The sequence below is a fragment of the Micrasema longulum genome, unplaced genomic scaffold, assembly GCF_059751315.1.
Source record: "Micrasema longulum isolate JH-2025_06_02 unplaced genomic scaffold, ASM5975131v1 h1tg000083l, whole genome shotgun sequence".
Taxonomy (NCBI): Eukaryota; Metazoa; Arthropoda; class Insecta; order Trichoptera; family Brachycentridae; genus Micrasema; species Micrasema longulum.
The window spans coordinates 508,523-536,128 of NW_028277289.1; the positions used below are offsets into that span (position 1 = coordinate 508,523).

At 32.1% G+C, this 27,606-nt stretch overlaps 1 protein-coding gene across 1 annotated transcript; it reads right to left on the bottom strand.

The window, feature by feature from the left end:
* Positions 1 to 412: 412 nt before the first annotated feature.
* On the bottom strand, positions 413 to 27,467 carry Cda4 (chitin deacetylase Cda4). Its single transcript, XM_088233966.1, has 12 exons — positions 26,849 to 27,467; positions 19,633 to 19,757; positions 15,365 to 15,476; positions 14,896 to 15,023; positions 12,122 to 12,264; positions 8,974 to 9,016; positions 8,699 to 8,875; positions 6,983 to 7,121; positions 6,115 to 6,218; positions 4,835 to 4,977; positions 2,501 to 2,725; positions 413 to 690 (listed from the first exon to the last, which is right to left on the bottom strand). The coding sequence occupies exons 1-12, from the start codon at positions 26,928 to 26,930 to the stop codon at positions 615 to 617; spliced, it is 1,497 nt and encodes a 498-aa protein (XP_088090092.1). The 5' UTR covers positions 26,931 to 27,467; the 3' UTR covers positions 413 to 614.
* Positions 27,468 to 27,606: the final 139 nt, after the last annotated feature.

Sequence of the window (27,606 nt, forward strand, 5' to 3'; positions counted from 1 at the left end):
ACAGTGAAGTGGCATAGACAATTAGTTCTTTTCCATTTTGCATGGCAATGTTGATGGGGCATGACATGTCATCGCTCACTGCCCCCTCTTTGCTCTCCTTGGCAATTGACGATTTTCGGAACATATTTGAACTTGGCGTTGCATGAAGCATCATATATATTTATTTTTTTAACACTGTGCATTTTATGTATATATGAGTGTGGGCATCTGGCGATTTCTTCTAACATACCCAAACCATTCAGTTTGAGAAAATAAGAAGTATATGTACATATTTATTTATTTACATACATAAGTTTATTGTACATTATTTGAGACGTAAGTCCCAAATCCATGGGACTAAAAGTCCTGTATTCTAGGTATATTAATTATACCTTAGTGCACGAGGGGTTCTAATTTTACAGTAATTAGACAGTTTTATAAAAAATGCATTTATTAAATAAAAACAGAGTGCAGCCATTGTATGGTTTCACTTTGTACATCTTTTACAAAGAATTAGGTAAATTAAATTCAACCATTCAGCTTTGGTAATAACAATGAATATTTAATGGCTTTTCCAGCAGATGTCTGCGAGCCTTTAAATATTGCCTTCAAGTATCAGACATTTGTTTCTTGTACTACTTTAGGTTGTCGGGAATATAATTGTCTTTCCCGGGGATTCCTGAACCGCCAGAGTCTCCCAGCCAAGGATATCTGCAAACAGAAATCAATTGTTATACATATAAAGCCAGAGTTTGTCGCTGATACAGTTGTCAGTATTCATACACGTTCAGATAATCGTTTGGAAATAAAATGTTAACAAGTAACGTGGGGTGAGAAACTATTAGAAGCAATCAAAACTGTGTTTAAGAACACATTGTACCGCATGTCGTATCTCACTTTTAGTGACAAACTTAGGTGAAAAAAATTGGCCGTGACTTCAGTTTTATAAACTAAAAAAACTACCTTTGATAATTCTTCTGTAATTAACAACCATTGTTGAGGTCCTGGGTATGATTTCATGTAGGGTCGACTTAAATATGAATTTAAATGGGTGATTTTCACTGTTACATTTCATAGTCCCAGGAATGGATCTGAAGAGTGAGACAAATCATCTTGTAACAAATGATCCAGATGCGCTTCAATTGGAGCACCAATACAGTGACCTATGCACCATTAGATGTGGATAGACAAATGATGATGAATCAACAATCAAATAATATGATCAAAATAATTTCTTCTCTCTAAATATGTTGATTATAATTATTGGAATGTCTTTTAAATAATTTGTTTCTTTTCTGAGAAGCTGAACACTAATCTCACATAAATAGATCAATATCTTAACAGAGACAAAGGAAATAATTCTTTGATAGATATCTCAACCGAGATCCTTTCCAGTATTGATTTACAAGCATTAGAAAATACAAAAAATAATAATAATCAGCTAAATAGGTATATAGATAGGCATTTGAATGTTTATGAGGCTTCCGTGGTGTAGTTAAGACAGTAAACTCACACATGGAAGGTTCCGGGTTTGATTTCCGGTGAGAACACAAAAATTAAATGTGATTTTTCTCAAGGGTGATCTGTGCTGTAATTCACCACTGTATATGGTCCTCCTGGCCAGTTGTGCAAAAAAAAAATGTTAAGATAATTTTGCTTGTTTAGATAGATGCTTCATTTGTACGCCTTGTTATAATGAACAGTTGTGTTCCAAAATTACTCTGCATATTATTTTAAAATTGTGATTTTAAACAACGTGAATTACACTGGAATCGCGTTTTACACATTTTAGAAATAACACGATCCAAAAATGGAGTTAAAAAAATTTTGGGCATTGATTTAACAATGTGTAATTTTATTTAATAATTATACTATTTTTAATTTGAATGCACTATTATCGCTCTTTTACTCACTTCTAATAATAATATATATATTATTATGATAGTAATAGTGAATAATCTTTGTTTTGTATTGTCTTTGTAAGTATTTTGTTGTAATGTATATTTAAGAAAAAAATAAAGGTAAAATAAATACAGTAGACCTCTGTTTATCCAAACTTCAGTCATCCAGATTGCCAAATATCTGGATCATTATCAGGAAATAAAAAAGTGTATTCGGGACCTCGCTGCTTCGTCAAAGCAATTAACTTTGCTGGATATGTTTGAGGAAGTTTTTTTTATGTGATTTCAATTCGCTGTATTATTTCAAAAGCAACAAAAAAGTGATCTTAGAGTAAATTTTACTTTCATAACATTGCCTTAATTTAATGGTTTATCCAATTATTTAGATTTCCGTATGTCCAAATAATGTCTGGTACTCAATCAGTTCTACAGTACAGTTTTACTGTAGTAAACTATTTCATTTTTATTAAATCTCAAAATATTTTTTATGCAAGGATGCATCCAGCATAGTTTTTTTAGTGTATACTTTTTTTAAAACTTAAATAGTTTATCATAATAAGTACATTTAAACGGATATTTTCTTTACCATACTAAATAATTAATTATATAGATGTACATACTGGTTAGGACAATCACTGCAAGTCTCCATATATCTCGTGTCTGTGAAATTAGACTCTGCTGTTTTAAAGGGCAACGCGCATTTGTTGGAGTTCTTGCACGGCGCTGGTGGAACGTTTCCCTTCTTTTCACACTTCCAGGCTTCGTAGTTGCTCAACTGATCCGTTGACTTGGGATCTGTCATCCATGTAAGGGCTTGTGTCATCGTCACAAACCATACATCTGGTCTGTAACAATAACATTTTTACTGTGGTGAAATGGCTGAAAAAAATGCTAGGAAAACAGCATTAAGTAAGTCTGTATAGGTTGATTATATAATACGACTTTATATCATAATATTATGATTTGTTTATACGTAATGTTTGTTTTGTGTTTTTATTCCTTTAATAAATTCTAGAGGTTTGAATTTTTTTAATGTTATATGGTATGTAAACTGGCCACATAATCTAACCAATGACAGATCATAAGCTGTGTAAATGCATATACTTCCATATTCACCTCTCTGAAATTTTCCAAATCTCTGTTGTAATATGTTCAGTTCAGTGCTGAAAATCGGCATTTATTACAGTGAATAAAACAATATGTTCTGTTTGCAAAACAGTGAAAAAGCTTACAATTAAGTAAAATTAGATAAATTTATGTTATGTAAAATTAAATTTTAAGCAAACATATAAGATACCTACTGTCTATCCTCCCTAGGTATAGAAAATACCTGTTCTGAGGTAGGCAGCATTTATTTATTTTTATGTAAAACAGCATATTTAGTCTTTGTAATGTGTAGAGATGATTTAAAAATGGAAATCTTATAAAATATAAAACAATATCAAAAAATACAAAAATGTTACAAAAATGATGGAATTCAAAAAAAAATGGCAAAAGTGTATGAAACTAAAAAAAAATATGGAAAAAGCTTTAAAAAATGTTTTTGACAAAGAACAGTTTTTACAAAAATATACATGCACTTCTCGTACGCTGATGCTTTCAGTATATGCTGTTTTCAATAGACTTAAATTTTATTGTTACAATTTTCAAAAAATTTAATATTTATATTCTTTTGTTTTACCCAGATATTTAAATGTTGGGACTATTTCCTTTTAGTAGTAAATAACTGCGTTAGAATATGGGAAACAAGTGGTGGTAGAGGAGGGTTTGAACCTCAGACCTCCTAATACAAAGTCTGCAACACTACCGCGGGACCACAACCTGTCACAAAAATTACTCTAACACTGAATATTATGTATTCTTATAACTTCAAAACATGATTCACTCTCCCCATGTAAGTGTCGCGGATAAACCACTCCTTCCACTCATACTACATAATATTATTAAGTATGCAATCTGATGAAAAAATTATATTATTCAGTCAATAAACAAACTCGCAAATGATAAACATATTATGTTTGGTACATTCTTTCATCACCCAGTTGTTCCACAACATGACCTAATAATCTTAGTGACTCATATTTTTATACCATGTTTAATTTCTTACTACTCTTATATCATTTTTGAACACACGTCTTTACATTCACCATTTGATGTGTACATTTATTTCAAGTGATTTTTTAGATTTAAACATAATCTTAGAGTAATAACACACCACTGTCTAATAGAGTTGCCCATACAGACAAAAACATTCTATTATCATCAACCACGAATTGAGCTACAGTTTGCAGCAGTACAACGGACCGTATGTTCTCAAGTCGAGAATTGCAAGCGCAAACTGAAACCGCTCGTTACATGTTTGCTGTTTAACTAAAAACCAAACTGAAAATTTGAAACGCTTTTGTTCCATGCAATAGAGCTAAAGTGCTTTTGTAGTGAATTATTACTCCGAGGACATAATCAATATTATTTATTGTAAATGCAGTTAATTGGTAGAGTTCCATATTAAAATTTAGTAAGGTTTCTAAAGTAAAACACAATTTTTGGATTCTACTCTAATTTAAAAAATAAAAGAAGAGTGTATAATGTGATACAACATACCCATAATGTACTTAACAAAATATACTCGGTATACCCTAATGGATTTTTAATTACTTTATCTATCTTGGTTTATTTAGAAATCCTTAATACTTGCTAAAATACCCCCCATAAACTATTAGCATCATAATGTACCTGTATCATTAAACAGAAATTATTGTTAGTATAATACATATAAGAAAACTTTGTAAATATTTTAGTTAGTTTGATAATGTCCCAACAAGACAAAACATGTCACATTATACACTTTTGTTTATATTTAATAAAAGTAGAATTTAATCCAATAACAGTATTTTATTTTGAATACCTTACCAAATTATAATCAATATTGTTGATGAAATTAGGTCTCGACTCACAATTCAGAAGCCCATTCTAAGAATTTGTGGAATCCTCTTTCTAACTCCTTAATCTGGAACCAGTTTGTATGGAAAGGCATCACATATGGAGCACGATTTTGTTCGTAATATCGACTGAAGTCTTCTTGAAGCCACTCGAGGACCTGATAATAAGAATGAATTAGAATTAAAACTCCGGTTTTCATTTTAAAAGTTTTCCTACCTTGTACATCTGAGGTTAGTGCATTTGGCTACCATGCATGTGGTCGTGGGTTGGATTCCCAGCAAGGTAGATACAAATATTTTTTTGAAGAGAATAGAAAAATTCAATAATTAATTTTATTATTCAATTAATAAAAGTAGATACTACATTGATTAAAAATTTTACTGAAATATTTCTTAGTATTCCTTGATTCTTAATTATTCTTACCAACATTTTGTTCTTATTTGACAAATGTTTTAAATACATTCTTATTGATGCAAAAATACAGCTCCCCATGTACGATTAAGTATAAAAAGAGCGAGAAAAAGATTGTTTTAAGTAAAAAGTTAAAGTCAATATCATATAAGATTAAGATTACTAATTAAGATTAAGATTACTACTTTTAAGATTACTAATTTGTAATCAGCAATTTTTAAAATGATTTTTTACAAATTATTAAAAATATTATATTTATGGAATGTTAGCACCTTGTAATAAATTTTTAATGCTTCATTTTTCATTCATTCCATTATGACAATGGTGTTTTGGATTATGTAAAAAATGTTTATGAAAAATAATTGATCGTAGTTATGCAGATAGCAGCCAGTCCACAGTTTTGGAAAAATGAGATATTGGTGTTATCGGGTGCAGTAAGGTAAATTCTATGTTTTGCTCAAAAACAGCCATACTGCTTTCATACAAAAAACGGTGATAATCACCTTCTGAAAATAGTGTCGATCACAAAAACGGCATTTTTCAATTTGCAGAAAACACCGACAGCACTCGAAAATCTTAAAATACTTTAAAACTCATTAAAACTAATCAAATACGTAATAAGATTCTTGTTTGTATTATATAAAAAAAACAATTTATTCATTGCTTATTTGTCAAAGTCAAAAAGATTCCAACTGTTCTGTAGATTTGATTATTGACCCTTTTCATAAAAGTGCTATTATCTCAGTTTCACTTTTAATGGCTGGTAGCTTTCTGCATAACTATGTTAAATTGTTCTTTCTAATGTTATTATGGATGTGATTTTTGTTTTTTTTTCTTTGGCAAGCTACTTTGTATTAAATATGTACTTCTTTATTATAGGTACCTCATCAGGATCATGGTTATGAAGGACACATTGATCCAAGTACGGACAGTGTCCTCCTTCGTAACTTTCGATGTAGTGGGCATTAAGTGGAACCTCCCATATTCCTGAAAACATATGAAAAAAAAAACATAAAAACCGAGAGATCATTATAACAGTAAAAATGTAAACTACGCATGAATAATTTAAATGGAAATCATCAAATGCACTCAATCATTTCCCTTAAATTAATGTTGAAATAGTCTGTAATCTGACTGCACCAACTTCTCAATTAGTTCATTCTAATGAAAATAGTAGTTTCGGAACTATGAATCCATTTGAATACAAGTAAACCAAAAGGCATATAATTCATTATACAAATGGACCCATGGGGGGATAATAAGTAAGCTTAGTGCTGCGGAAAATTACATCCAAAAAATGTTTTCTTACATGTGGTAATTAGAGCATTTAATTGTACGGCAAGGTTTCTCTAAAATGTATTAAATAATAAGAATTAACTACACTAAATGGCGTCACAAGTTTTTATAAATCTAAATCAACCAATGATACAGTGTTGTGATAGATTTTCAGAAAGCCAACCCACCAATCAGAACTACTCACCGAAGAGCGACATCACGCACGGAGTAATTGAACTTCCTCACTGTTTTAACTTTACACTAAATTTAAATGAGTAAAATTGACTGATTAAAATAATTGAAATATTCATAAATAGGTTAATTTAATTTTGATTTCTCTGTTACTATCTTTGGTATAATTTAAAACATAATATAAATAATGAATCTGACTGTATTGAGAAAATGATTAAATCGGTTATCAGGAAATAATTAGGTACGTGTTTAAAATATTTCAATAACAAATGAAAAAAAAATACCTGGGAAGCTTTTAGTTGGGCATGTACCAGACTTGCATTCATGGGGTATCTTATAGTCCAGGGTATAAGGCCATACAGGTACTGGAGATGGAGGGGCGCTGATTGAACTGTCATAGATATATCCAAAGTCTTCTAATACCTAGAAAATAATATGACACCTACTTATGTGTCCGTAAAAGAAAACCTGATTTAAAAATGAAATACTACAATTATTTGATTTTAAACCTTCCGTATTGTACATTCATTATGATGTTATTACACGTATTTTTGTGTAATCAATAATAACTGATGTAAAGATCACTTATATTATTATAGAAATTTCAAATATTTAGTTTATACAACTAATTAATCTTCTTAATGTTAGTTTATTTCAATATTTGTGTTTATTTCAATTGTTCATCATCATCATTCTTGTAAGCTGCCAGCTCCTGTCCATCCTCTCAAGTTAGGTTCGCGTCCCGTAGTTCTGATATGAACTGCTGACAAACAGACAGCAGTGGACGTCCTGGATGTCAAGAACCTGATGGTTTGTTAAGTAGGCAAGCGTGGTTAAGGCTCTCAGGAAGCATCCATGGCCGAGCCAACCGTATCGCCTCAGCTTGATAACAGTTGTCACCGGAGTTTGATGTGTCCGTTCTCTTATTACTTCATTTCTTACAAAGTCAAACCACCGCACACTTAAGATTCTTATGAGATATCTATTCTCAAAACTCCGTATTTTGCCGTTTTGGTCTTTAGTGAGATGCTATGATTCGCATCCGTAGAGAAGAATAGGTGTTATGCAGGCATTGTATAGACGGCATTTGTTTTTTACCGAGTTAATATCCGATCTCCAGACAGCCTTCATATTGTTGAATGTGGTGCCTGCTACTCCTAGCCACACTTTTATTTCTTTTTGAAAGCTGGCATTTTTCATTACCTCAGGTATTTGAAACTCTCGACCCCTTCGATGGATGTATTCTTTGGCAGTCAGTGGATTTTGAAGTGTTACACAGTACATGGGTTTTTACATTTTTAAATATTTTTAAACCCATGCATGCAGAGTACTTATTTAGCCTTTCTACAGTGAATTGAAGATACTGACTGAATTGTAAATCATAACCGCATCATCGACATATTCCCTACCGGAGACATTTTGGGAGGAGGAAATTATTATCGTTATGTTAATTAATACGTCCGTTATTCCATATGTTAAAATATGTTTATTGTTATTATATATGAATATGATATGAAAATACAGAATTTTCATTCTGAAATGTCATACTAAAGTAAATATTTCTTAAAAAGCTCATGGATATTCTTACTATTTTTTTATATTAAAATCAATAATTTAAAAGGCGTTAAGCATTATATTCTTATTTAATTTAATGAATAAACCACTTGTACATAAAAAGTTATTATAGAAATTACATTAAGGAAATAATGTGTAGGTACAAGCAGCATCGTACCTAGAGTCATGAGCGCCCCTGGCAAGATTAGAATTTTGCGGCCCCCAAGACCTATTTTCTAGGAAGAGAAGGAGAAAAGAAGGCTGGTCTGGAAAGGGTGCCCCAATGAGGGTTGCTTCCTGCCTGGCCAGCCCCTAGCTTCAACACTGGACACTAGATAGACACAACAACACAGGTTGCTTGCCTACAATCCGACAATAATACTTTTTCTATATGCCAACTTAATTCCATGGACATAAGACAACATTAAAGTGCTTTTATTACTTACCTTGTATTGTGTATTTCTACCAGGTTTTAGAAATGGTGCTCGCATACCGACAATATCACTCCTTGAGACGTTAGAGAAAGTCCCTAGGATTTCTCTCATTCCGATCATTTCTCCCACCCACTCCTCATATCCTTTATCTTCCAGACCCTGTTGTAGGGAGATACTATCTGTTGCCAACTGTAAATAATAGATGATTTAAAGGGAGATCGAAATCATTCAATTTATTTAATGTGAACCTTAAAGGATAACAAAAAATATACCAAAGCATAACTCACCTCGTGACCATCGTGTGCGAGTGACTGTATTTGGACGTAATTACTGAAAGAATTAAATGATGTGACATTATCAATTTCTTATATTAATTCAACTAGACAAAATATAAAAGTATTTACATTACAGAATGGATAGTATAATTTTCTTAATGTTAGGCAAAAGTCGTCTATTTCCAAAACCCGCTGTCTCCCATTGCCGCCATAGGGAGATAGTGGGTTTTGGAAATAGACAACTTATATACATTCTAGAACTCTATTTCATAAGAATAGATGTTTGTAAGCATACTGAAATAAAGTTATGATGTAATTAGAATATGACCGAATTATATACAGTTTTTGCTACCATTCCTGTTACCAATATGGTTATAAGGATAAATGACAATCTTCGAAAAAGGCTCTCCATATAATTTGCCAAACTCACCGTGAAAGGGGCAGTGAAAGTAGTATAGTTAAATTCAAATAAGTGTATGAATTTGAAATTTTTAAATGAGGAATTCGTTTGACAAAAATAAATATTACTTTTTTGTATGAGTGAAACCAATAGGAAGACTCATGGTCTTTAAAACGGTTTCGGGTATGTAGAGGAAGTACTTTCACATTGTTAACAGTCTATAAATTTTAAACTACGGATGGTTGCATTTGCACAGGTGAAATTTTTTGAATGTGATTGTGATAATGCTGTTGTCGTTAGCAAAATTTAATATTAAAGCATGCTATTCAGTTTTTACTGATTTGATGCCATGTGTAGTGTAGTGTAATGTATGAAATAATAGTTAACGTGATTTAGTAAATAAATAATTAAATAAACCATTTTATTTTAGACACTGTGATATATCGATGGTACTTAAGTAGTGTCATTTTGTGAGGTTTACAGGAAAGCAAAAATAAAAATAATTCCCAAGCATGTGTTAATTGCATTTCAACAGACACATGTTTGGCAATTCTACATTATCTGATAGCTTCTTAAAAAAAATATCATGCTTTCTTTTTGGTCTCTCGTTAACGCTATATAAATTATCCTTATATATATATAGGGACCGTCGATATCATCGACGGGAGTCCATCACTGGGTAACTCAAATTGGACAACTTTGGGAGATATTAAAACGTTTTTTTTAGTGAGCGTTTAGTAAAATTATGGCAATATATATTTTTTAATAAACCTCACAGTAATAATTCTCTAGAGAAGTCCTTAAGCTTTATTGTATAGAAAAAAGTACAAATTTTTGGTTTGGTTTTTAGTTTTACCTTTCAATGCCCAATTTTACTAATTCTAACTAAAAAGATATATTTATTTATGTTTTTTTATGCAAATACTGGAAAAAATAATGAAAAAAAGGTTGAATTTTTTCAGTATTAATTTCATATTTTAGTTTAGAAGAATTTTTTAATCTAGAAAAGGCAACCGGAAACTACTCTAGTCATCTTTTCCCAGGAATATATAGAAAGAAATATTTGCATTCTTATGATTTACTCAAATATTTCATTTTGAGGGTCAATTTCAACGAGTTGTAAATAACTCACTATTAGAAAATGGAATCAAGTTGGGGTAGAGTGGGATTCGAACCACAGGCCTTTGGTCCGTGAGTCCGAGGCACTAGCCACAGGACCACAACCCAACCACTATGGCGAGTAACATCCAAAAGAAGTTGTCGGAGTAGCGCTGGACCAAAATGCTTTCACTGTAGTGATCGCCAAAGTCGGGGGACCCGATGAGGCACCGCAAGAAGAAGATTTCAGTTTGCGTGGACAATGTGCTTCATCGGGCATTAAAAAGTTAAAAAATACAAGAATGTAAGGAAAACAAGAAATAATGATTCCCATGAATTTTTTTTTATATAATAATGAAAGATGTGAAAACAATTATAACTAAAAAACAAAGATATCACCCTTTGAACATTAGCTAAATTACACTTTTGGCAGAATACGTGCAACTGATTTATTGTTTCAAAATTTATCAAAAAAATTTACCCCGGTGGCGACTTTTTAAAATAAATTATAATGAGTAGTATGTTTACGATGTAATAAACTAGTTGCCGAGTGATAAAAATGTTTGAAATCACTTTCACACACCGATTATCGGTATGTAGCAAATCGTCTACATTGGGCATTGTAGGTTTAACAACAAACGTTTAATGGACGGTTTCGGTTAGCGCTTGCAATTCCCAACCCAAGTACCTACAGCCTGTTGTATTGCTGTAATCTGAAGCTAAGTTTACGGGTCAATAATCATAGAATGGTTTTTCTCTGTATGAGCTACTCTATTTATTTACATACATAAGTTTATTTTACATTATTTGAGACATAAGTCCCAACTCCATGGGACTAAAAGTCCAGTGTTGACATGGGACGAACAATTAAATGACAGACACACGATTATATCACTAAAAATATAGGATCAGAAACATAAAAAGTATTTTTAAAAAAAAACATATACTGGGTGTTCTTTAAACCCTGTCACATCCGAAACCACGATGATCAGTATGGGGAAGAATACATATTAGTATATTTAAAACCATATTTAGAACGCAGAAATTTTAAAAATAAAATATTAAAAAAAACAAATGGTTGCTTACTTCTGCAGGGGAGAAGCAAGGGGGGGGGGACATGTGGTTGACGGTGTATCAGACTCCCCTCTCTCTTCTCCTCGCTTCACCCTTGCAGAAGTAAGCAACCATTTGTTTTTTTAAATATTTTATTTTGGTAAATTTTATTCGTTCTAAAAATTTATTTTAATGTGCCAATATGTCTTCTTGGTCATACTGATCATCGTAGTTTCGGATGTGACATGGTTTAAAGAACACCCTGTATATGGCACATCAATATGATAAACAGTAAACTCAAACATTTGGAAAATCATCAAGGAGTTTCCTACTCAAATCCCAATAGGGAAAATCCAGTCCTTTCCTTTCTTGAAAATAGTTTTTATCCCTGAGAGCTTAATACGCTCTTCCAAAATATTGATTATTAATCTAAGATTTAAACCCTACCCTACTTTACCATTATGTAAACAGTTTTTTGTGTTTACCAGCAGTATTTAAAAATACTGCCGAATAGCATATCTGGATGATTTAGGCGGTTATGTTATGTACGCAGTGATGGATTATGGTCGACCAAATAATTTATAGTTTTGAAAGTTGAATTATACATACCTATATTCATGAGCAACGAAGAATGTTCCTTTAATAGTACACCCATTTGGATTTTTAATTCGATCATTAAATACTTTCTTATACAAATCATAATTGTTCAAATTCACAGCACCATCGAAAGTCAAAATAATCATTTGTGGAGTCTGAAAAAATATAATTAGATATTTAGTTGATGTTAGATAAGAATAACTTTTTTTATTTTATTTATTTCTTAAATTACCTTATATTACTTTCCAATTATTCCAAGAAGCTAAACTTTTAGATTTAAGACAAATATATTGTTTTCTATGTTTAAAATATATATTTAAGAACCAAAATTTATTTATAAGTAATTCAAATAGATCAAGTCAAAGAGGGAATCGTGTGTTAGAAATACCACATTGTAAAACGAGGCTAGCACAGAGACATGCATATTTTATAGGCCCAAAATTTTTTAATTCTTTTTTACTGATAATATTTCATTGATCCCAAACATTCAAAATTTTCCTTCTTTAAAAAACACGCACTATCCTGGATTCAAACTAAAGATATGAACTCTTTTTTTTATGATATTTTTTGTTGCCCTTTAATAATAAGGAATATTTTTAAATATTCTTTATTTCCTTTTTTAATTACTATATAAAAAATATAAAAAAATACTATCTTTTACATTTTTTTTTCCTTTTGTTATAAAAAAATAAAACAACTGTCTATTTATTATAGGAGCAAAAATTCATAAACATTTCTTGTATACCCACGAACAGGCCATGCCTTTGTGGGATTTTTTTGTTTACTATTTTAACTGTTAATATATATTTCATTGCTATGTAATTATCCTTCATTTTTTAAAACTCTGTTATACCTCTTAAAAAAAAAAAAATACAATTATTATATAAATTAATATTGACAATGACTTTAATTACATATCTATTTACATCATCTTACTGTAAACATAACATTTCATTTTAAATTCATTAAAACTCTTTTTCTTTTTCATACATTCAGGCATCTCTTTTTAAAATTTATACATGCAATTTCGGGATTCTTTTTTTTTTTTGGTGACATTATTCTATCTTTATTTCTAGTAATATACTTATGATTTTTTTTATTTACCACTATCTAGAAGTATTTGGGCATTCGATTGTTTAAAAATAATACTATAAAAAATTTAAAAATATTTTTAAAAAACTATTAATTTGCCATTTACAAAACAACAGAAAACCAAATAGAAAAGGTCTATGTCCAGTACTACAATGAAGATGGCTGATGATGAGCATTATTACTTGAATAGAACTTAGTCCCATGGAGTTGAGACCTCTGTGTCTCAATAAATGTAAATAATCAAATTATTTGTGAATAAGTAAATAAATCAAAATAAATTCATCATCATCGTCATTCTTCTTTGTGCGCCCAGTGGTGCATAAGGCAATGCATTGGTAGACCAAATGCAGCTTATTTTAATAATCATCTTTTACATGAAAGTAAGGTGATCAGTGCAATGCTTCATGTGCCAGTCGAGGAACAATGAAATATTGCAGTTTAAATAACTTTTGAAATCAACATTTCAATCCAATCTGCTAGGAATCAAATCCAGGACCTCAAGAATGGAAGGGGGAGACGCCAACCACTACACTATGTAGCAGACTTATCTCCACTCGATTTCCTCTTTCAGGGTTTGTACCCGAATCAAGACAAATACACTCATCCAGGGTTCTGGTTCTATTTCACACACAGAACTGTATTTTTCATCCGCCTGGACATATTTAAAGTAATGAGTATTTATTATTGAATCAGTCTGCGATTATACATATTTATTTTTGCATAAAATCTTAAAAGGCTGTGCTAAGAACTTCCACTGGGCGCGGTGCTGTAACATTATGTTAAATCAAGCAAAAGATGGAATATTCTGAAGTTCAAACATTTGGAAAAAAAACATAGAGACATAAGTACAGTTTGATTATTTCTTTCCCATAATTAAAAAAAAATTAGAACATAATTTAGACCTGTTATAGCGAAATAAATTTAAAATCATAAATACGCCGGTCATTTAATTAGCGTGCACTCCCGCCTCACTGCCAAAAACCGATTGAATTTCTTTCACATAAACACCGGCCACAGAATAGCGTCTCTGTCTTCCCTGTTATAAATTATATCTTCGTGCTCTCTCTTATACAGTTTTTTTGTTGTTTTGGTGTCACATTCATTCATCCAATTATTCTTCGCATAGAAAGGATTATTATTTTTTAAATTAAAATCCTGTGTATTTATACAAATTTTACTTTTCTAATCCGGTGTAAAAATGTTCATTTGTTGATTACCAAAAATACAACTTCATCATTTAAAAAAATAAGTGAGATATATCAAGTCTTGTATCCAATAACTCATGTTACACCATTGTCCTACAAGAGTTAAAGCGCATCAAACCAAACTATTATTATTTTACGCCACTAGACAAGGTACTTTTGAAATATAAAATAACAATTAGGATAGGAGCAGCTATAATTTTCCTACACAAAATAAATATTATATATTTATGTAGAACAAACAAAAATATAATAAGATTTTTAAAAGGAATGTGCTGATGTACTAATGAAAAGATTCTTTAAAATTGAAAGAAATGTTATGCAGTGTTAAGATGATGAACTTAAAAAAAAGTCTTCTATGGAAAGCCACTGTTTTGTTATTGTGCATAGCCAATGCATTATCAGTATAATCGATAGATTTCCTTATAGTTGGCTTACAGTCGATTTATATTTCACCCTGTGTTGAGGAATTTTAATTCTAGAAAACTTTACCTTTTCTGGTTCCAAACCTCCAGGGATTAGTGTTCCATCCTTGGAGCAGAAACAATATGGAAGAGCACAGTTAGCAGGGTCACACTTCTGGGCCAAGTCTACTGCCGCTTCGGTAGCAGGTGCAGGGGCTGAAAGAATAGGAAAGAATTACAATCACCTGTTGAAAATGTTCAAATTCATAATACATTTCATACCATTTTTATGCAAACCATTAACAATTATTACATCCTCACTTCAAAAGTGACAATGTTCATATTATAAAACGGTTTAAGTAATGAACAAGCACTCAAGCATATTGTACATATTTTACTGTGGATGAATAGACTAACTTCAGGCAAAAGTTGTTTTTCCACAATTCTGTATGACACAATACACCACTCTTGTATAATATTCCCTTTAAAAAATATTAAAATCCCGGTTCATCTAAAACATTCAATTTTTTTTTTTATAATGTAGGTTTTCAACTAACTTGCGGCAAAGGGTCCACAGCGGGCCTCATTTTTGAAGGTACAAAATTTGCTGATGTCATCAAAGTGAAGACCTGAAGGACATCTATTCACATAGGGAAAACCATCGACGCACTGAAACACAAATTATCAAAAGTGTATTATACGTATTGATATTTAATCAATAATTAATTTTTATACATCTTGTCTACCTACATATTATAGGTTTTGATATATTTATTTAATTGGGTAAACAAACAGTGTGTATGTAAATATTGACAATTTCTTTATATTAGTGTAAGACACTCATGCACACGCCAAAAAAAATGTTTATACATAAGACAATAATTTTAATTAAGTTAAATATAACGAATGTAATAGATAAGAAATGAAAAATATGTATGTAATAATAAAATTAATTGAATATCTGCTTCTCTCAATATTTCTATGATTTTTTGCTTAAATTTACATACATTCTCAAAAAAAAAATCAGCCTTGGTTAATGTATTGTTATATTGCTCACATATTCTAGGTATTGCAGATTGTTTTAAATAGTTTGTTGACGCGTTGTCTGGGTAAAACATAAGATTTTGTCTTGTCCGTCTAGATGGCACACGGAATGGAAGTCTTTCAAGTAGACTAGGGGAATCAAATTTATTTTTTATTTATGTGTATAAAAATAAATGGTCTAACATTATTCTTCCATTTTTAAGAGAGTTTACTCCATGGTATCGCATCTTTTCGCATACTTTTATATATTGCCAGGTTAGTGCTAAAAATCATGAATCATGAAGTTTAAAACAAATAAATCTAAATTCACAGATATTTCAACAGGTACAAAGAACATTTTTTGTGAAGGAATCATGTAAGTCTAGGCATTTACAGGGCTTGTACCCTGTCATGGGCTAGTTAGTGATCACCGTGTAGGTGTATACTATTTATCACTACCTATACCTTAGAGTAATAATACCCCACTGGCTAATAGTCACCCATACAAAAAAAAAAATCTACGATTATCAACCATGAAGTTTGCTACAGTTTGCAGCAATACAACGGGTCGAACTCAGGTCGAGAATTGCAAGTGTAAACCAAAACCATCTGTTACACGTTGTTGTTAAACTAAAAACCAAATAAAAAAATTGCAACAGAGCTAAAGTGCTTCTCTAGCAAATTATTACTCTGAGACCTATACCTATTTTCAAACACTCATATTTATATCATTATTCCATCTGTTGATTTTTGTGATGCATAAGAACTAAACTTTATTAATGAAACTGAATTATAACATTGGACAATTAATTGCTTAAAAAATATTTACTATTACCAAGTCAGTATCAGTGGCCGTGACATTAAAAAACATTTTCTTTTCGTGGTTTTTGAACCTCAGCGGTCTTAGTCAGCACAAAAAAATTAAAAATGAGTTTTAAAAAATAAATAAAATAAAAATACTAATTTAATAAAAAATCGTAATTCAAATGACATCAATTAAAACACTATATCCCACTAAAACATTTTTTGTGGCTTGTTGGTTAAAATTATTCGAGAATATAAATGAAATAATAAAATAACACATCCTACAAACGAATAATTGGCGGTGAAATTTTAGAAACACAACCATAGATAGAAATGTATTGTGAGTGTATGTAGTCTGTCAAAAAAGTCTTCGGATTTTCATGCTGGTAACACCTTTGGTGTTGTGAAATTAATTGTGAATGTTTTTTACTGCGACGCCAACAAAAAATCGAAAACTCACCAGAACACTTATGTACTTTTGACAGGACTTAGTATTGTCATATATTTATTATTTCGTGTCGTATTATGTACTATTATTATTTTAGAAGAATATTGTGTATAATAAAAAAAAATATGCCATATAATAACATATAGATATATAGTATATATTAATTATAGTGTTGCAAAAGAATATAACTTTGGCCGAAAAGTTACTTAGTGACTTAGGTGATTACAAATTTACTACTTGGAGAACTCCGTGTAGTAATAGCTGAGACGATTATCACACGCACGGAGGGTTCCGTGTTTGATGCCCGGTGGGACCACCATAATTAAATGCGATTTTTCTTAACCAATTGCTGAAAAAAAAACAGTATAAAAAAACACGAATATTATTGAATTGAATTATTAATCTGTCTTGAAGAAACATCGTCGTCACTATTTTTCTATCTGCACCCGATGGTGCATATTTGAAAATATATCATTCATCGTCTACTTCAGTTCTATATCCGGGTGGATAAAGAATATAGTTCTGTGTGCGAAATAGAACCAGAATTCTGGACAAGAGTTGTGGGCTTGATGGCTACTCTCAGGTAAAAATCTTTAAAAAAGAAATTAAATTGTCTGCTAATATATACTTAAAAATGCTTGAGGTTCTGGATCCGATTCCAGAGAAGGTGGACATGAAATATTGGTTTTCAAGGTGGTTTTACACCGCGATATTTTACTGTTCCTGGACTGGCACCTAAAGCGTTAACTGATAACCTTACCTTCTTACCTTACCTTACCTTCCATGTAACAAAAACGATCTAGATGTGCCATATGCACCACTAGGTGCAGATAGGGAAATGATGATGATAATCATACCCAGATATTAAAAAATCGATCACAAAATGTGTACATTGGCTAGATACGAGAACACTGCGGAATTATTTGTAGGTACATAATGAAAGAGCGGACGAAAAGGCTCGGGAAGCAACTCTCAAAAATACAGTTCCTGATTTTTTTTTCTTTATTTATTTTATTTACACTTCCCTTTGTCTCTACCTTGTAGAAGATAAGGGGTGGTTTTAGAGCGACAGTGAAGGGGACATTGAAAGTTGTAAATGTAAATATTTGTTCGCGCTTTTCCTTACTAAATTTGGTTCGTAAAGGATGAAATATAATCAATTCGTAATGAAAAAAAAAATAGCTTGCTTGTATGAGTGAATCCGAAGAAAGACATTTAGTCTTTAAAACGGATTCGGGTATGTGGTGGATGCTTTCAAGTTCCTGATTTTGTTGACTTTCCAGTACGTTCTGCCAAGAGAAAAATAAGAAGCAGAAGTTTGCAGCTCTGGAATAAATGTTATTTCCATATATGTACTACTTATGCCTTTAATTTCAGGAAACTGCAAGTACAGGATACGAACTTACGCAAATCCTGACGGGACACGATGGGTTCATCAGCTACTTGCACATATTCAAGATATCTGAAATCAACCCCTGCCCATGCGATGATGTTAGGTACTCTCCAATATGTCTCTCATCTGTTGATGCATGGCCCCCTTTTTATTTTTACAGAGAATGCAACTGGAGGCGCAATGTAAAAGTCTAAATGAGGATTTACATGATGTTCATGTAGTAATTAGTCACAAGAACTTGGTAACAAGAGATAACATCCTACATGATAGATATAGTAAATCCAATAAAAGGTATCGATGATTGCAGGACACCGAATGCCGAACACCCTTCAAGTGGATCGGAAGGTCTGTTGACGAATGACAACAGTCCGCCTTCTCCTGACGAGTTTTCTGTGGTTTCTTCGTCACTATAGCAAATGCGGAGAAGCTCCTAAAACAGGCCACAGCCGAAACATCCCACCTGATCCTTACAAAAAATTAAATGTTTTCAACATATCAACTAGGTATATAAAGTTTTTAATTGAAGTAAATTTAATAGAACATTGTTTTTCGAAGTAAAAAAAAAATAAATACCCCTTTGAAGTAAATATAAACCTTGTACATTATAAGCAAGGTAAAAAGAACGCAACTCTAATATAAAAAAAAGCTGTCGCAAAAATGATAAATAATAAACACGTTCGACAAAATAAAAATAGCCTAGCGCAGATTCGACGTAAAATGCATTTTGATTTCGCGAATGATTGACAAAATACTAAATTTCAAACATAACTTGACGATTAAAATTATTATTATTAATACGTCATGATTCCAAGTAAACGTCATGAAAATAAATGCCACTCATACATGAGTAAAATATAAAAATCGATATATTTTTTACAAGTTGCTAAAATATATATATTATAGTTACAAAACATAAATTAAAAGTAATAAAGATAAACCGGTTTAGGTATTTGAAGGACAAATCGCTTGATAATAATAATAGTTTTGTATGTAGGTATGTTTGCCCCTTCTGAAAAACGAGTGATTTTTTTGTCTGTTTTTTGCTGTCTTTTAAATGTGTTATTTTAAAACAATGACTATTTGAGGGTGCGTGTGAGCGTGTGTAGTCGATGACACCTATTTGTGTGTCCACCTACCAATTGATGCAACATAGGTACCTGATAAAATCGTCTACAGGTAGCCGGGTCCGCGAAGTTACCATTCCCGACTCCTTCGGGACAGATAAATTCTTCTTGTTTCTTGTCTTCTGCTTTCGTTTTTCTTGATTCATTTTGACTGGAAACTGAAAGAAAAAAAAGTTAAATCTAAAAAGGTGCTTATATTTTCCCGGTCACTGTTATCAATATGTACCTACAGTCTTTTTTGGGTGCTCTCGTGTAGACTATGAATAAATATTTGTTATAAATATTTCTAAATATTTGTTCCGACGTCAAAAAGAGGCAATTGAAATACACAGATACCCAAATAACATAAACCGAGACAATAGGCTTAAATCAAACTCAACATGGTTCTCGGCACTATACAGGGTGTTCTTTAAACCCTGTCACATCCGAAACCACGATGATCAGTATGAGCACGAAGACATTAAAACATTAAAATATTTTTTTAGAACGAATAAAATTTAAAAAAATAAAATATCAAAAAAAGCAAACGGTTGCTTCTTTCTGCAGGGGTGAAACGAGGAGGGGGAAGGGGGGAGTCTGACACTGCGCCGCGCTCCCCTAACTTCTCCCCTGCAGAAGTAAGCAACCATTTGTTTTTTTAAAATATTTTATTTAAAAAAATTCTTTGTTCTAAATATGCTAATATGTCTTCTTGCCCATATTGATCGTCGTGGTTTCGGATGTGACAGGGTTTAAAGAACACCTGTATACGACAGACAACAAAATGACACTGAAAGTTCCTACTTGCAACTGCGACCCGGTACAAACTACTAGTACATAAACACTTTTTTTTTTTACAAAACACATAGTTACCCCGAATATTGATACTAGGTTGGTATTCTGAATCTCTTCTACCCCCCAGAGAATGGTTAATTTAGTGATTATTATTTTTTTTAAATAAAACTACTCTTTTCTTCATATAATAGCCTGAGAGTATCATTTTGTACAAATATATATATATGCATTAGGGTGTGTGTGTATATGTGTTTATTTATATATGTTAATGTATTTAATATCTTACTGTATACGCATATACCTAACATACTAGTTTGTGGGTATATTTTCTTATTTTAACTTATCGTTTCTTTTAGTCTTTCTAATGTTATTTTTTTGGTTATTTCTTTGTTTGTTATTTCTTTTAACTTAATTTATTCCTCTAAAGTCCGGTGTCACTGCGTAGGTCGGTAGAAGATACTGGTTCGTAGTCCTGGGGTGAAGCGATGGTCAAGTCCAAGGGGTAGATCCAGTAGTAGAGGGGGAGGTCGGGCGGAGTGACGAAATAAAACGATCTGACTAAGGTGAAGGCTCGAGTGGGGGAGGAAATACCGCCCCCACTATTCCCATATGAAATTTATTAATAAAATAAAAAAAATAGGCGGGCTTAAAATAAACAGCACCTTATTGAATAATGATCGCTTTTACGAGTAAGTAGGCAGGTATTCATATTTCAGAAAATAAGTTACCAACTGATATAATATCTAATGAACTTTTGGGCCATTTTGAAAGTCTACATATTATTAATTCAAAAATGCTTAAGGTTTTCAGATGACGTTTCTTTAAAAAAATATATTAAAGTATTCTTCAAATACTCATGGAGGTATTGTTTATTTCAAGAGCAACCTACCGAAATTCCGATCTCGAACAGTTCAGTTCTGAATACCTGCTGAATACTAATTTTTTATGCGCATAGTAAATGAAATGGTTGATACAATGCCGCCATTTTAGTATTATATGCAGCACATTTGACTAGAAACTATCCTACTTTACTGACCGTAATCAATATATCAGTGACCGTAATGGATTGTGTCCGTATATTTTATTTTTCAAATAGTGCTCATGTAAGGATAATTAGAGCCGTTTTAGTAGATCAGAAAACTGAAATCACGACGGTAGTTAATTTTGCAAATTTTTACACCGTAGACACGTCCTAGAAATTTATTTTATTATTTTGAAATTGTATAGTTAGACAATTCATATATAGTGAAGAATTGTAGAAACGGGAAACTTGACAAACGACCATTAGTATGGTAGGTATAATACTCCATGTGCTCCATGCTCGCAGATTCTGAATCACAAAATAATAAAAAAATATATAATGGATTCTTGCGAGAATCTAAATGTAATCGAAGCATTTTTTCTGATTTTTTCGTCGTATGTTAGGTAGGTACTTGGTTTGTGAATCAAAAATCTACACGGCATAATAAAATACAATACGGTGGATCGATATTTATTTTTTTACAAATATTAATTTATTTACTTAACAAGACCGACTAATCTCCATTCGATTTCCTTTTGCAGGATTTTTACCTGAGAGTACTCGCTAAATTGAAATAATGATTTTGAGAAAATTATAATTTAAATCTCTTTTGTCAAGTTTTACTATATTATTTCAATCGGGTTTTGGTCCTGTGGCTAGTGTTGCGGACTCACGGATTAGAGGTCTAAGATTCGAACCCCACTCTACCCCAACTTGATTTCCATTTTCTAATAGTGAGTTATTTACGACTCGTTGAAAATGGTCACCAATATTGAAATATTTGGGTAAATTGTAAGAACGCTGATATTAAAAAAAATAAAATTAAATAGAATATTTACCGAGGCATTTTTATTTAAATATTTTTTTTGTTTTTTTAATTCATAGAAAATTACACTTGTTTAAATATTAATGAACTTATCAAGGCTTTTCAGGCTGTGCCCGTGTCAAGCTATAATAATTAACAATTCAAAATAGATAGTAAAATTAAAATTAATTGATTAAGTATGGAGTTTTATATAAAAAAAACGAAAAATATAAATATTATCAATTATTGTTTTTCTTATGATGTATGCATTTTTTTCTGTATTGCTGTTGTTTTTCTTAGTAAACAAAAAATAAATAATAATAATTAAATAAGTACTTACAAACGAATCTAATAAATGTCAATTTACTATAATTTTACCGTGCCGTTTAGATTAAGAGGATATGTATGAAATACGCTATTCTCCGTCGGATATCTCGCGGCTGGTTTGTTTGTTTAGAAATTCTTGTAATAATGAACATACTTTTAGAGAGAAATGGCAGCAGACCGACGAGAACGATTAAAAATATCCGGGCCGAATAAATTCTGTGTGTGAAGTACCTAGAACCAGAACCCTGCATGAGTATTTTCGACACGATGCGATGCTACTTTTAGGTAAACATTGTAATAAAGAGTGAAGACTAGTCCGCCTCGCCGTAAGACTGTTCCAAGTAACAAAAATGATCCAGATACGCTTCAATTGGAGTGCCCTTTGCACCACTGTGTTCTGATAGGGAAGTGAAGATGATGATAGTATATTTAATTTAAATGTTTTAAAAATATTCGTCATGAAAAATTAAACCCAAATAAAAGAAGCATATATATTCTATTACCTACCGTCAAACATGACAATTTTGCCCAGCCATGACAATTTTGCCCACTGCCGAAATCCTTAACAAAATCAAGTTTTAAAGTAAGAAAAGTTACTGGTATCATAAAAATTACATTTGGTAAGTATATTTTGATAGTTCCATGGCAAAACTAAATATTTAGTTCACCGCCAGCTTCAGTTGATCACTTAAAATTTGAAGTTGAACTTGAAGGTCTGTTTGAGTATATCTACAAATATTGCCAACACTTTTGTTGTTGCGGAGTTTGTGTTGAAAGGAGGAAAGTAAGTTTTATATATTTCATTGCATACATAATAAAGACGCTATAGAACGTATTTCTGTATATCTATTTGAACAAACACAATAGATATTTAAGTGGACCAAATTGTCTTAGATTTCTTAGCTAGCGTTTTGACAATTTTGCCCACGTCTAGGGTTGTCGCTACATACTACATTGAAAAAACATTATCCAAGAAAGTAGAAAAAAAACAAAGTAGAAAATATAAAAGAAAATGAAGTAAACGGCAAAAACATGATTTTAAACGAGGTAACGGGGTGTTTTGTTCAAACTGGCCCATAAATCCGATTTTTTGCCAAAGATTTAAAAATCTGATGGGGGTTTCAACTCAAATACACGCTGAAAATGACAAGCCAGTTATTCTATTCATTTAAACTTTTTATACAACTTAGCAATTGGTAAACAACCCATCCGATTTTTCTCTGCCATCAGGATCAAAAGATACCTACATCTTATAGAGGAGAACATTGAAAAAAATGTCATAGCGACTCGGAAACAACAGACTTTGATGCCTACTCAGTTGATGAATCAACATATTTTGAGACATTCATCATAAGTCAGCCGAGGAAAACGAAAAAACAGTGTCTGATCCACAAATTAATAACGGCGAAGAAGTCGCTTTCGTTTTAGTAAAGTTTAACATTGTTGATACGCAAAATGACAAATATTATGTCGGTTAAGTTATCAGCGCATCAACTACCACAATTTTAATATTATAATGTCATTTGTAAGACGCAAACGTAATGGACCTTTGTGTGATCTCAAGTTGAAAATATTGCTGATGTTTTTAATTAGAACATGGTGAAATCTTTACCTGAACCTGTAATCTTGCATCAAGGTTTTCATAAATTCAATGTAAATCTTAAAAACTGCAAGATTGAGTAATTTTCTGTGAGTAAATGAAAAATTGTTATACAAAAACCAATTTTAATTAAAAAACCATTCAAAAATAATGTAAGAATATCCGACCACATTTTAGAAAGTTTTATTTATTTAATTTGCCAGCTTTTTGTGAAATTATGAAGACTTATTTTTTATTTTAAATGTTTTTTGTATAAATATTTTTAACAGTCTAAAGAAGAAAATAAAACACACACAATATTATGAATTCTGTACATAAAATACAATTTCAAAGTATAGGTAATCTAACAAATAATTGCACAGCTCTATAAAAAAATAAAGATCGTTTTTTTTCTTCATACACATTACGAAAATCAAGCACGCTCCCTTAATTACGAAAATCGCATCAGAACTGAAATGGTTTGTAAAAAAAAATAATTGGCTTATGCATAGTCAAACACGAACAAATTAAAAGGATTAGAGATAAACTCCTTTGGTTTTGTTTAAAATCCAATTATGTGCCAACCCTGGCCCACAAATCCACATTCTATAGAAAAATTGAGGAAATAGTGGGCAAAAGCCCACCGGTTTTTTTCATTGATTTTATAATGGTGATGCCTCAATGATGCTATTGTTTAAACACACAGTTTTTTTCGCTCAAAAAGTAGAAATAAACCGTATGATAAGGATGATAAAACCTAAAATAACAGTTATTTACCAAGTGGGCAAAATTGTCAACAAGTGGAGATAATTTTGCCTAGCATGTTTTGTCTTCTAAAATTGCATAAATAAAAGAAAAGCAAACGTTTTGTACTTGTTAAAATGCTCAGAATAATTAGTATCACTATTCAACAAAATGGATAGAAGTAGTTCTATACAAAAAAAATATGATATTGTAAAAGTTTGTTAAAACTGGGCAAAATTGTCACGTTTGACGGTACTCGATACTTATTTCAAACTGTACTTAATTAAAAATGGATATATTTATATTTGAGAATAAAAAACTAATTTAAACAAATTAACCACCCTGTCGTATGACTAGAGAGGATAGAGTGACACAACTCTTTCGTTACTTATATAAACAATTAGGTAGGTACTAGGCATAAATAATATGAAAGTATTTAGCGTTATTTCCGTGAAAAACCACATGAGGTGGTGTAGTAGAAACATTTCAGGAGAATTTCCATCTACATGATATTTTGAGATTTTATAACCAACCAAGATGAGGAGAGAGTTGCTCATGGCTCATGGCCATAATACCGCAAGGTGCATGTAACAAACAGCAACCCTGATTGCTATTTACGTAACTAACATAATATTTACCTGTGTACCGATAGTCAAGGATTGTCTCTCCACCTCATGTCATGCTAATAAGCATTTCCTGTTTTATTTTCAACCGGAATAATCAAATTCATTCCGTATCAAATTGCTTGTTAAAAAAAAACATTGAACAGTGCATATTCTTTGTCCGCCTCGTGATGTAGTTGTAAACCATTTCCACATTAACGAGATCCTGGGACCGATTCTGTCGGTTATTTTTTTTTTCCTTTTTTTACCTACAGCCTTGTATCGTAAAAATCTGCACGGCACGATAGGTTGATTTTAATTTTATTGGAAACAATATTTTTTATTTATTTTATGGTAAGCAAATGCGCTAATCAGTACACCATGGGGCCGACTAATCTCCAATCGATTTCCGTTGCAGGATTTATACTTGAGTGTAGCCACTAAATAAATAAAACACAATGTAATAAATACGAATCCGCCCCAATTTGACCATGTCGTGCGGATTTGAACGACACGATAACGATCTAAATACCAGTGCACCAACGCAGTGCCCTACGCTTCCGTAGCGATAAGGATGAGAAAGAAAGAAGAATATTCGTTTTCAAAATGTGCCTTATTTATGTACTTACTATGATGGTATTTCAATATATTTTACATGATAGTGGATAATTAATTTTATTTGTTATTTTGTCAAACTACAGGTATTTATAATTTTGATATGAAACCACTGTAACTCATATAAATACGTAAATATGTGTTTCACGATAGTTCAGATTTTGATGAACGCAATGTTTGAAATTTTAATTTTAAAGCATATTTAAATGTGGTAAAAATGACTACCAGCCGTGCCGACAGACTTTCTTTCATCGCGAAATAATATTGCGATATAATAGTTCCACAAACTTGGTTGATAGATTTTGTTTTTTTTATTATGCAAGTGATTTCAACGGGAGCGCGCGCAAGAAGGAATGCGAATAAGAAATATTACCGCAGCATAATATTATGTATGATGAAAGTATCCGCCTTCATACCGAACGAAATGGAAATGAAATTTATGATCGAAAACGAAACTGGATAACGGCCCGTCAAAGAGAAATTATTAGTAATTGTACGCGTGCAGCGCAAGCACTTAGATCTCTCTTCTTCTACCTTATTGCGACCTTCGTATTTTGGCGGGGACAGTTGAATATTTGTTCCAGTACTTTCCAATACCAAAAATAAACACGGGGACCATCAGCATTCCGTCACGTGTCGTCAGGACTGTAAATGTACACGAGAGCGGCAGATCTGCACTGCCCGCCACCTTATATCTGCAAGCAGCGGAAACACCACCCGATACACATTGCACCAATATAACCCGGTTAGTAGAAATGGCGGTGTTATGTCACCTGTCTCACCTATTATGATAGAGAATGCGCACAGCACGAATGCACGGCTCAACAGTTTGTTGTCAAGCATGGTTGCGTTTGAGAGTAGCATGCAGCTCTTGCTGCACTGCTTCCCCTTTCACTGGTTCGCGGACACTAAGCGTCGAACGAAGGCGGCATCGGCAGTAGAAGCTGATGGATCACCCGCCATCCGCCATAAGTTAGTTGCCGGTTGTCGCTACCGCTGCTACCCGCTGCCGCTGCCTGTGGCCCGAGGCAACTTCCAACCTTCTTGCATAGATCGAAAATTGACTTTCTTCCGCTTTGCATAAACACTGCGATGGGTCAAGGAGAACGCATTTTTGCCAAGAATCAACACCCATATGGGTGGTAATTTAAGTTGTTTTGGATCACCGAAAAGCTCATCGAATTAAAATTATTGATATGTACGATTTACTAGTATTTTATAGGATGTGAGTAGGTACATTAAAAATAATATATTATGTTCAGTAATCTTGCAAGGTGCGCGATCGGGGTTTAGTTGCCCAACTTCAACAATGAACCGGTTACTGTCAGCGAGGCGAAACTTGTACAGTAGGTAAACAAGGCAACATCAACGGTTTCATAGTGAAAACCTTTTTTGTTGAATAATTTCTTAAAGCCATCATGACGATACTTCCACGGCATGTCTCGGAGAAAACCTATTTTGCTACCTGCCTAAAAATGTTTGACAGAGATGGAGAACCTCTTTCAGAAAGGAATTATAGAGATTTACAGAGCTTATCTCT